Below are 12681 nucleotides of genomic sequence, written 5' to 3'. Positions count from 1 at the left end.
TAAATTTTGTTTTTGACTTCTGTAATCAAGGAAGCAGTGCTTGTTTCCCCTGGTCTGTTCAGGGTTTCACAGCCTGGGAGGTGAATTGCTTCCCCCTGCCTCTGGAAGAAGGCTTCTAGAGTTTAGGGCAGGAGATTCAAATAGCCAGCTTGAATATTTATCACATTCCAGCCCAATATTTTGAGAGGAGAGTTCGGAAAGGGGGCTGGGTGGGTAATAAATAGTCTGAAGCACTGCAGAGCTGGGTTCCAGAACATAGAAAAATTACAGCAGAAAAATTACAGAGTAATCCATCGAGTCTGCTGGATTTTTTTTGTCCGAGTATAGATCTATATTTGACTCAAGCATTTTTGAAGAACATGCTTGAATAACCTGAGGGGCTTCTGCCCTAAGGCATCCAATGGACTGTGTAGCTGTTCTAGAGGCTACAGCGGTATCAGGGCTGAGGGCCTAGATCAGGGGTCTCAAACTGGCAGCCCTCGAATTGTTGCAAAACTACAAGTCCCATCATGCCTCTGCCTGTGGGAGTCATGCTTGTAACTGTCAGCCTTGTAATCTCTCATGGGACTTGTAGTTTTGCTACTGTTGGAGAGCCGCCAGTTTTAGACCCCTGGCCTAGATTGATCTTCATAGAAGCTGATTTCAGGAGCTCACCACAAGGGATCTTGCCTGAAGAAGGACTCACTCACCGGACCATATCTGGAGGAAGCTAGAAGATGGCAGCTGTCCTAGGGACTGTGACTGTAGGCACAAGGTAACCAGATGCCAAAGAAAGTTTCTTCATGGTCTTCAGCTGCAAGGCCTCAGACTGTCCTTAGAATTACTTAAGGAGAAGATTGTCCTCTAATTGCTATGTGTAAATTGTTTTTGAATGTCCCATGTCCTAACCCCTTTCCTGTTAAAGTTTCCTTTAGGCAATAAAGTTTAAAAATACATCTCCTAGACTGTGTTATTGGAGCCGTTGTGAATGGACTGGTGCTTACGAGGATGGGCACTCATCAGGCAAAACTATTTTTAAAGCCCACAGATTTACACAAAGCGAAACATAATATGTCTCATTGAAAGCTATCGAACTTGTGAAGAATTCGCCATCTGATGGAAAAAGATTATGCATCTCTATAGCTCAGAACTCTCGCAGTCATAACGATTATATATACTGATGTTTAACAACATCTACTGGACACACAACCCAGGATTAATATTGGCCCAAAAATATGGTCTGGTCATTCTCCAGTATTTTGCAGCCTTAAAGAGGAAGTAAACCCTGATGAGTTTACTTCCTCTTTCATTCCCTGCAAAGGCAAAGCATAATGGACTACTATGCATCGCATAGTAGTCCATTATGTGTCACTTACCTGACACAGGAGCCAGCAAAGTCACCGCTGTCCCCTGTAGTCCGACGCATCCATCTTCTCTGTGGGGTCTCGCAGCTCCGCCGCTGTCATTCGGCGAAGCCGCAATGACGTCACTCCCGCGCATGCGCATGGGAGCCGACACACACGGCATCTTCGTCATTGACGATGCTGTGCTCGGTGCGCCTGCGCACCGCTGTCTGCCTGTCTTCGGGCAAATATCTCCTAAACCGTATAGGTTTAGGAGATATTTCTTGGACCTACAGGTAAGCCTTAATCTAGGCTTACCTGTAGGTAAAAGTGTGTTGTGAGGGTTTACAACCACTTTAAAATAGATGTACCACTTTCCACTGGTGCTTAAACCATAATTTTCCTAATTTTATAGTGTTTGAAGCTGAAGTCAAGGAGGTCATTAAAGAATTCTCTAATTCCAATTCACTTCAGGTATACATTTCGGAAACCAGGCATAAGTTACAACTTTTCCTAGACCAAACTTTCCTTCATTTTCTAAAATCTTCTTATAAATATAGTAATAAGTGTGGCACTTCTTTTGCATGCTTACTCCATGCCCACATGCAACAATACAACACCCTGTCTGTACATTCCTCCTCTCGTGGTCCAAAAGAATTGAGATATACTTCCTACTTTCAGGGACTTTTTCCAACCTAAAATTAAAATAAAATAAAACCCGTAAATTCAACTCACAATCCAAGGAGGAGAAGAATGACAAAAAATGTAAATATTTCGCACACACTAACCTTCCATCTCTACAAGCTTGTGCTTTAAATTCCCCAAGCTCCCCTTTCTCAGAAGAAAAACTTTCTTTAACTAAAAACAAGACTCTAATGGAAGGTCGCCTGGTCCAGACAGTATTTACGAATAGGTTCTATAAACTCTTTAGCAGAAACGAACACCCTATTGTTACAATCTTTCAATGCCATTTCTCTCGACAACCAACCCCCATATCAGGCCCTTGAAGCACAAATTTCTGTAATTTTAAAACCAGGCAAAGAAGAGACTGTTATAGAACAAAAAAAATTGATCTTCTAAATGGAGATATCAAACTATAATAACTTGACTGCCTTCAACCTCGCCTCCTTTCTCTAATACATACAGATTAAGTAGGTTTTTATAGAACATAGACAAGCATGTGACAATATCTACAAAACTATCCATCTACTTTCCTATATACAAAAACAGAATATCCCCTGAAAAGGCATTCGAATGAATTGACTTTGACTTCCTGCAACAGAACCTAATCCACATCGGTTTGGAAAATTATATGATCTCCAAAATTACTCTAGCAGTTGGGCAGGTTCTTAACATCTAAAAACAAATGGATCCCCCTTCTCTAGTTTCTCACTAGCAAATGAAATGGGTGCCCTCCTTCCCCCCATTTTATTTTTTATTTTTTTCAATAGAACACCTTGCAACTTCTCTTTGCAAAAATCCTTCCATACTGGGGTATACAAAATACAAAATATGCTCTTCATTTTTTTAAGCAGTTGCAGTTAGCTAGTCTGCCACTAGCTGGCTCTGTCCTAAAATGGTGTGCGGTAACAGGGAATAGTGTAATCAGGTGGTAAGTCAATTTAAGCTGTAGTGACGTCATGGGTGAAGTTAGTGCCCGTATATATGTCAGATTGAGAGAAACCTAGTGCAGTTGGTTCATGGGAGCCAGATACCCCACTAGCATGCAGATTTAATGAGCTATGTTGAGGGCGAGGCCCTGGACAGGGCAGAGAGGCCAGAATGGGATAGTTCTGCACCCAGAAGAGCCGACTGTAGTCTTGCTGTCTGTTATATTCTTAATATCTAAATTTTAATTGGCTTTATTATACTTATTCAGGATAATAATATTCCCATACTTTCATACTGTGTGAATGAAAAAACCTTTGAGTCAATTAATTCTGTGTTATGGCTTGCATAGCTGGAAAAGTAAATATTTAAAACCTGTCAGGATTTTGATGAATATTGTATATTTTATATATACTTTCAAGGGCTATGTAAAGTGATATTGTTTATGTAAACTTATCTAGTTCATTATATATATGTTTTTAGAAAGTCATTTTATGTGTAAGTGAGAAGGCTTATGTAAGTTGAGACAATGTTTTTCTAGACTCTAAGTCTAAAATATTCCTTCTCCCTCACATCCTGTCATTAGACTGTGGAGTTGTGATTTAAGTGTTAACACATGTTAGCTCTGTTATAGTAATCAATCACTCAGTGTACACTTTTGTAAGGAGGAGTTATCTTTCGGCCGGAACTCAGGAATGTAGGTTAATATATAATGGTAATACTGGCAGGGAGACTTCCTGTTGTTTCCTGCCCTTGCCACGAGGCAGATGTGCTTTTTAAGATCAAGCAAGCTAGAAGAAAGACACATGTCTTGCACACAGCCTTCCAGCATACAAAGGGTTATTCGGCCATTTTAAATGCTACATGGCATAACCTTAAATCTTTCTAAGACAATTTTTTAAGATACAAATGATTAACATTGTACTATTTTTGTAAGCATCCTTTTGTATTTAAATGTGTACAAATAAATACACATTTTTGAATTACGCTGACTCAGATCTAATTAAGGAAATTCGTCTCACAAGAATTGATTGATTTCAACATATACGTAAGACTTTGAAATATCGTAATATTTCATAATATTTCATATTTCATATATTACAATTGGCGAGCTACAACCAGTTCAATCATAAGTCGGAAGTTTTTTTTTCAACTTCAATCCTTGTGATCAGAGGGGAAGTGATGAACAGAGATTAAACTTCGCAAAGATTGAAAAAGAACCTAGAAGAAAAATCGATCGATTGATTGTGAAAGACCGGAGAATTTCCAGGAAAAAAACTGACGAGTTTTTATTTGGTGAGTAGAAACGTAATATGGAATTTGTAGCTGTTTTAGCTGATGAAAGTACATTAGAATTTAAAGGTTTATCGAAACAGGTCTCTGATGCTGTTTTATGGAAATTAATGTATGATCAATGCTTTCAGGCAAATGCTGACATTGAGAAGGATAGATTCTCATTAGTTAAAACAAAGAAAAAAGTACGTAATATAATGAAACTTGTTAAAAGTTATAATGATATGGTATTTGATATGCCAGGAAAACAAAGTCAAAGTGTAACTGAAAATGTACTTTTTGAATCTAGTTGTTCAAGTTGTGAGACTTTTTGTACATATATTGAAAATTTAGAGAATGCAATAGAAATTGCAGCAGAGCAGGAGAAGAAATATACTGAACAATTATTGACTGAAAAAATTGAATTGGAACATAGAATTGATGCATTATTGCAATCTCTGAAAGAAAATGAAAATCAAATTGTTTTCTTGACCCAGGAAAAATTTGAACATGAAAATATTCTAAATATACTTAAGACCCAATTACTGCAAGCTGAGGTTTTTGCACATGTTCAGTGCTCAAGGATGGAGGATGATGAACATATGATGAAGGCAGCCGTCAACGTCATATCCTGTAATGAGTCAAATGTTAATATTTCCTCAGACAATGAGAGTGGGAAGTCAGTTGACTTAAATAATACTGATAGTAAGCAGAAATGTAGATTTTCATCGCCATATGCTCAGAGGAAAGTCTATAAAAAGTTGAATAATAATAATACACAAAAGAGGTTGTATTATCCGAAAATTTTGCCCAGGCGTCAAGAGGTTTATTCTGTACGTTGGCACAGTAATCTGAGGTATAGAGGTCATAATAAGCAAATTCATTTTTCTTCTAAGAACCAAAGACAAAGATTGCAAACTGAAAATAGTCCATTGAGACAGGAAAGGTTTAATTATGTAGCATATAATACTCTGAAAACAGTCAGCAGTCCTTAAATTAACTGCAGATATGGTAAGAATTTTCTGGTTGACGTTTAATGGCTATGAATAAGGATTGATTTGAGTTTAAAAAGATTTGGTTTTGACGTTTGGAATATTATTGAGGACTTTGATATAATTTTAATATTTTCAAGGATAATCTATTGGATTATTATTTTTTATCAATGTTTCATTGTCATGAGTATTAAGTTTTTATTTTTGTTTTGTTCAAGCTGAACATTGAAAAGTTTTGTATTCAGTCAGCATGGTACTCAGAGAGACAGAGATGATGAGATACATGCCATAGGCGGAGCTAAAGCTTCAGAATAGACAGGAAATGTTATCAGGATTTAGGAAAAAAGGTTCTGAGTCACCTCCAACATTAAAATATGTGACTTCACTTTTAATAGATGAAAGTGGAAGGCCATGGTTACATGGTTTATTAAATGGTAAGAATACTAAATGGTTAATAGATTTAGGATCTGAACTCAGTTTAACTAAAAACAAATTACCGTATATACTCGAGTATAGGCCGACCCGAATATAAGCCGAGGCCCCCAATTTACCCCCAAAAAAACTGGCAAACTTATTGACTCGTGTATAAGCCGAGGGTGAGACATGCCTGTCCATCCCTGTGTGTGTGTCCGTCCATCCCTGTGTGTCCGTCCATCCCTGTGTGTCCGTCCATCCCTGTGTGTCCGTCCATCCCTGTGTGTCCGTCCATCCCTGTGTGTCCGTCCATCCATCCCTGTGTGTGTGTGTGTCCATCCATCCATCCATCCCTGTGTGTGTGTGTCTCCATCCATCCATCCATCCATCCCTGTGTGTGTGTGTCTCCATCCATCCATCCATCCATCCCTGTGTGTGTGTGTCTCCATCCATCCATCCATCCCTGTGTGTGTCTCCATCCATGTGTGTGTGTGTGTGTGTGTGTGTGTGTGTGTGTGTGTGTGTGTGTGTGTGTGTGTGTCCAGCCTACCTTTGTCCCGAGCCTCCGTCCCGTGCCTTGCCTCCTTGCCTCCGTCCCGTGCCGTGCCTTGCCTCCTTGCATCCGTCCCGTGTCGTGCCTTGCCTTGCCCCCGTCCCGTCCCGTCCCGTGCCGTGCCGTCCCGTGCCCTCTTCGTCGGCGGCCATTGTAAAGTTCAAAAGCTGCGCCGCCGCCTTCGCCTGTGATAGGCGGAACACTGAATTTCCCAGCAGCCTGTGTTCCGCCTATCACAGACGTCGTATCATCCTCGTCCGTAGTACGAGGATGATACGATGTCCGTGATAGGCGGAACACAGGCTGCTGGGAAATTCAGTGTTCCGCCTATCACAGGCGAAGGCGGAGCCGGAGGCGCGGCTTTTGAATAGAATGGCCGCTGTCTGTCTGCTCGACACGCTGATCGAGCGGGCAGACAGCGATGACTCGAGTATAAGCCGAGGGGGGCACTTTCAGCCTCAAAAAAGAGGCTGAAAATCTCGGCTTATACTCGAGTATATACGGTATCTGTGAATATTGATTTTCCAAAATGTAATTTAATTGATTTCAATGGAAAAGAAAATACAGTTGCAGTTAAAGTTTCTGATGTGACTCTCGAAATTCTCGGAATTTTAAAAACAAATATAGACATATGGTGTTGCCAAAATACAGAGAATATTTTAGGCATGGATGTGATTAGTAAATTAGATTGGATTATTGATTTAAGTAATTCTACTATATGGAAAGATTCATCTAGGCCCAAATCTATGTTAATAGATTCCTCAAAGTACAGTAACGTTGGAAGTATTTGTACAGCAGTCGCTGACATGTCTTCAGATTTTAATTGGCCACACACAGGAACCAATCTCGAATTGGAACAATCAGTTAGAGCACATAAAAGTCTTTGGAGTCAGACCAAAATGGATACAGGTTTGTTTAAAGATATTGAGATAGTATTGACAAGGAAGAGAAGTAAGGTTCACTAGTGATTTATAGGGATAGTTCATATGTTGTACGTTATCTATGTAGAGGTTTTGTGGATTCATCCAAAAAGACTCTTGTGCAGAAAGAGACATTAGAAGTAGGTTTTGACCTTGCAGAGAGTAATTCTCTTGCATATGCTATTGTAAAAATTCCAGCACATAAAAAGATGAAAGTGAGTTATCTGTAGGTAACAGAATAGCAGATTTATTGGCAAAGGAAGCAGCTTTTGCATAGAGTTAGTAGTCCAACCTGATATGGTATCAATTAATGTTGTGAAGAAAGTGAACACACATATTCCTTTAATTTCAGAGGAAAAAAAGGTCACGATCTTTTTTATTTCTTCATAGGTTGCCACAAAGTTATTATTTGGGTCATTAGACCATAAGTTTGTGTCATGACGGAAAAGGATTATTGTGTATTTATAGTTCACAGCACCTACAGGTGGGATTCACTAATGATGATGCTTTAACTATTGTTTAGAGGTTGAATAATCATGTTTTTCTAGTTTGGGATATATCAGCAAACTTCAGTTGTGACAGAGAATGTGTAATATCAGGGAATAGAATAGAGATTTCATGTATGATAACATTCACAGTTTGTAGGTATTATTGTGAGGATGTATCGGATAATTAAATCTAGGATTGATAAAGGTTGTTGGACAAAGGAAATATTTGGGTTGATGTTGTTCCAGTTATTCTTAATGGATGTAAGAAGCACAATTTCTGATGCTACAAAGTATTCTCCTTTTGAGTTTAAAAGAAAAAGTAAAATGGCGTGTGTATTGCCTCGTGGAGTTATAATTGGTTGAAGAAAAGTTACAAAATGGTTTCTCCTCATATTTCTAAGTTTGAAAAAGAAAGTTAATTCATGATAAAAAGTGTCTTTGTTAGTTAAAAATATAAGTTTTTATATTACAATGTTTCTTGATTAAGAGAATAAGAAATAATTTGTATATATATATTGATAAGGTAAAAAGGTTTGTGTATGTTTAAAATGGTTTTTTACAAAGGGTTATTCGTAGCAACCCTTAGGAATTTAGAATGAGACACCCATTGTTTTAGAAAGGTGGGAGGGAAAATACTCATTCTGTGGAACAATATAGCCCAGCGGAACTTTTAAGCTAGTCTTAAAAAGGAAAAAGGTGGGAGTTGGTGTTTAGGAGTAGAATTTTGTAACAGGAGAGGAGACAGTCAAATACTGGAGGGCACACATTCCAGGGAGATTTTTTCTCCAGCACACACAAGACATATATATATCATGAAGGATTGTTATTAAATCCATGCACATATCGGATTTAATCTTCAGAATAATCTATTTTTTGATATTTTACAATTGATATTGTTTTTTGTAACATTTTGTTATTTTGTTGTTAAACCAAAATTATCTTTTGTATAAGATAAGCGGTCTATTAAGTAGACCAGGAACAGAAAGGTTTATCTAAGATAAAATTAGATATTGTTGACACAAGTCTAAGACAAGAAAAGATAAAAGAGATGGTGACACGTCACAGAGTTTCAGGAGTTGAAACATGGAAAAGTAATTGGGAAAGTCCATGGACATTTTGGGATGTTCAAGGGGTACAAATACTTTCTTAGTTCAGTGAAACAAGTATGCAGAAAGAAAAATGTGGGTATAACACATTTTATATTCCAAGATAATGATGCTGCCTTTATTTTTTCAGGAATTAAAAATAAAAATCGAACCTGAAGAAAGTGCGTATTCCAAAAGGAAAAGATGTCAGCACAACAAATGAAAAGTTTTAAAGAGAGGAAGTGTATCATCACTACAGGATGCATCTTTTCCCTAGTGACAATTTTATTTGTGATAAGATATATCAAGAACTGCTCAAGTTATATAAAGACTAACAGGAATGAAGAAGTACACAACAAAGATCATATGTTATTCAGAAATAAGAGAGATGTAGACATTGATATCAATGCAGATGAACTGAAAGATAAGAACATTGATATCATTACAAAGGACAAAAATGATAGAGTTATTGATATTAGTGCATATGATAAAAATCATAATTTTAGAGATGTTGATATTAATACAGCAGAAGATTTGTATGGATTTTTATGTATTGGTGATGGATATCGTTGTTGTTTACAATTGTATTTCATTCACAGCAATGATATTGACATCAAAGTTAAAATAGAATCCAAAACAAAGTTTGTTAAAATGCAGGGATCTTATAGACTAAATAACAAAACCGGAACTTTTGAGTGTAACATATTGTTGAGGAGTTTCTGGTCTATATTTTTAAAGGGTAATGAGTCAACAATTTGGTCTGGAGATGTTACTAATATTATGACAAGATCTGGGAAAATACTTTATTCCTTTGATCAATTTTATTATCTTTTTCAAAGTTTTGTAAAGATATTAAATCCAAAATATTTAAACATCATTGGAGATGAAAAAGGAGATGTTGTAAGAACATGGGATTTTAAAGTTATAAGAAAATTTACTGAAATAAGGGTCAAAATCGATATCTTTATAGTTGATAAGATTGTTCCAGAAATTAATATTTTCCCACAATCTTTGAAAATTATGGAAGATAAAGATAATTTGCATTTGATATGTGATACAAAGATATCTTTACCTCAAAATTCATTGTTGACTTGGAAAAGGAATGATGAGTTTTTGGGTAGTTTTTTTTATAGTTCTACTGTCATAATTCATAAAGGAATTTTTGGTAATGTGAATTGGATCAATAATACATTTGTTTATCAACAAATGAGAGTATCTTTGAATGATACTGGTATATATGAATGTTGCATATCAATAGAAAATTATCCGGTGAAATGTGCAAAGGCAAGTGTTGTTGTTATGTCTCCAAGGAAAACTCCATGTGTCAATAAGAAAAGTTTCTCTGCAAGCCCTTTTCAGATTAACCATTTCCAATCCAGAACTCTTTTGAGAGAGGGAAAGTTTGTCATTGTTTTGTGGAACTTTAATGTTTCAGAATGGAAAATTTCTACAAGGTTTCCACAATGTCAAGGACATCTGGTTAATATGGAATTGGGTATTGAGAGATGGTTTGGAATTAATAATAGAAATTATAACAGGAATAAGCGTGGTATTGTTGAAGGTATTTTAGGAGGGATTGGCACAATCGGGAGTATAACAAATAGTATGGATATTAGTACTTTAAAGTCTGATCTAGAAACCGCTGGTTTAGTGGGAAGTAATGGTATTAAAATACAAAGACATTTAAATCAGATTTTAGAAAATATGGTAATTAAAACTGCTAATATAATGGGTCCATCTATTTTACATCTTCAAAATATTACTCTTGATCTGATGAGAAGTGAACAACATTCTCATATAGCCAGAGCATGTTTAGAGATTCAAACGGAATATTCCACTAATTTTAAAATAATTGTGCAAGCATTTCAGAGTGGAATAACTCCTCTTGGCATTTTACAGTATTTGCCCAAAGAATATTTATATGCGATAAATCATACAGATTTATGGGTAAATAAATGGATAGGATGCAAGCAGGACATATGTTATAGTTCTTCTATGATTCCAATAGCCGGAAAAGAACAAATTTTGGTTCCAATCACTGTTTTGGGATTACCTGTCAGTAATACACAATTATTATATTATAAATTACAGTATACAGATTTTGTATTTAACAATGAAAATTCTGAATTAGAACAATTAGATTTGTCATCATGTTTACAATTCCAGTCTAAAATTATATGTTTACCTAATCAAGATAAAAGCATATTTCATTCTTGTTATCATAATCATACATTATGTTCAGCAAGAATTGAAAATAAAATTAATTCTGAATTAGTTACTCGTGTAGATAAAAAGAAGGTTTGTTTTCAAATTATGTCAGATACAGAAAGGGTTAAAACTTTTTTCTCTTCTTGTACAAATACAGAAAACCTAAATCAAGGGTTGTATTGTATAGAAGGAGATATTGTTGCAATAAGTATTAATGGATTGAGAACAAATTTAACAAATATGTTTATGAAAAATATTAGCGCTCTTCCTACACAGTATAATATTTCCCAAATAGATGAATTTCCATGGGAAAAAAGGGCAAATATAATTCAAAAGGATCAAGGTTTATTAATAGCTTTGGCTAAGGAATTGCAGAATGCAGAAGTATTGTTTAAACATGAACAAGGTAATTTGCAAGAAATATCACATCAATGGTCAGAATTTTCAGGAAGTAATTGGTGGAAAAGATTTAGTAATAGTGTATCCATGTGGGGAAAAACTTCGATAACTTCAGCAGCAGGAAATATTTTATCACATCCTATTGTAATTATTTTTATTATTATCATGTTATTCCTTATATTCCAGTTATGTTTAATGTTTAGAATGAAAAAATTATATAATCGAATTAGAAGTGATATTAAGAAAGGAGATGATTTGTTACAAAGTAAATTAAAGAGGAAAATTGGGTTTTGAAGGTATGAATCCAATTGTGCAGGACAAGACATTTGGAGTTATTGAATCAAAGTTTGTTTGAATGTGACATGAATGATGATGGATGAATTTTAATCTGAAAAATATGATTAGTATTCATATTTCAGAGGGGAATGTTATATTCTTAATATCTAAATTTTAATTGGCTTTATTATACTTATTCAGGATAATAATATTCCCATACTTTCATACTGTGTGAATGAAAAAACCTTTGAGTCAATTAATTCTGTGTTATGGCTTGCATAGCTGGAAAAGTAAATATTTAAAACCTGTCAGGATTTTGATGAATATTGTATATTTTATATATACTTTCAAGGGCTATGTAAAGTGATATTGTTTATGTAAACTTATCTAGTTCATTATATATATGTTTTTAGAAAGTCATTTTATGTGTAAGTGAGAAGGCTTATGTAAGTTGAGACAATGTTTTTCTAGACTCTAAGTCTAAAATATTCCTTCTCCCTCACATCCTGTCATTAGACTGTGGAGTTGTGATTTAAGTGTTAACACATGTTAGCTCTGTTATAGTAATCAATCACTCAGTGTACACTTTTGTAAGGAGGAGTTATCTTTCGGCCGGAACTCAGGAATGTAGGTTAATATATAATGGTAATACTGGCAGGGAGACTTCCTGTTGGAAAATATAGTATCTATTTGGGACTTTATATGAGGTAGAGACCATTTAGGTCATATAGCTCCATCCCTGTCTATTGAGACTGTCATGAGGGAAAGGGGGACAAGGGAAAGGTTGGGACTTTGTATGAAGCACGTAGTCTCCAGGGGCAACCAACTATCAATAGTAGAATTTTTAGAGAGAGTATACATTGAGACCATGTTCCATAAAATTACATAGATAAGTGGTAGTGGTACTGTAACCTCTGGGAAGAGTCTGAGAATGCCGAAGCATATATATATGGTACATCATCCCAGGGAGGACCTACTATCAATCATAATGGTGCAATTCTAATTATTGGTATACAGTAAACATGATTGGTACAGTACAAAACAATTTTTAATAGTAGTAGCATAGCCCCTAAATTCATACATATACACGTACACATCAATCATTTACATGTCAAACAGTATTTACAAAAATGGAAATTCTATT

The 12681-nt window shown here is 35.8% G+C and overlaps 1 protein-coding gene across 1 annotated transcript; it reads left to right on the top strand.

The window, feature by feature from the left end:
• Nucleotides 1–3155: 3155 nt before the first annotated feature.
• LOC143997614 (uncharacterized) lies at nt 3156–12204 on the top strand. Its single transcript, XM_077493304.1, has 2 exons — nt 3156–4226; nt 8806–12204. Exon 2 carries the CDS (start codon nt 8859–8861, stop codon nt 11553–11555), a length of 2697 nt encoding a protein of 898 aa, XP_077349430.1. The 5' UTR covers nt 3156–4226; nt 8806–8858; the 3' UTR covers nt 11556–12204.
• The last annotated feature ends 477 nt before the right edge of the window (nt 12205–12681 follow it).

This window comes from Lithobates pipiens, unplaced genomic scaffold, assembly GCF_037356315.1.
Source record: "Lithobates pipiens isolate NorthernLeopardFrog02 unplaced genomic scaffold, aLitPip1_a1.2 Scaffold_19, whole genome shotgun sequence".
Taxonomy (NCBI): domain Eukaryota; kingdom Metazoa; phylum Chordata; class Amphibia; order Anura; family Ranidae; genus Lithobates; species Lithobates pipiens.
This window is presented reverse-complemented; position numbering and strand designations above follow the sequence as displayed.

What these genes read in the sequence shown, in the direction of transcription:
- LOC143997614 (XM_077493304.1), top strand. Translation starts at nt 8,859, where the DNA reads ATGTCAGCACAACAAATGAAAAGTTTTAAAGAGAGGAAGTGTATCATC.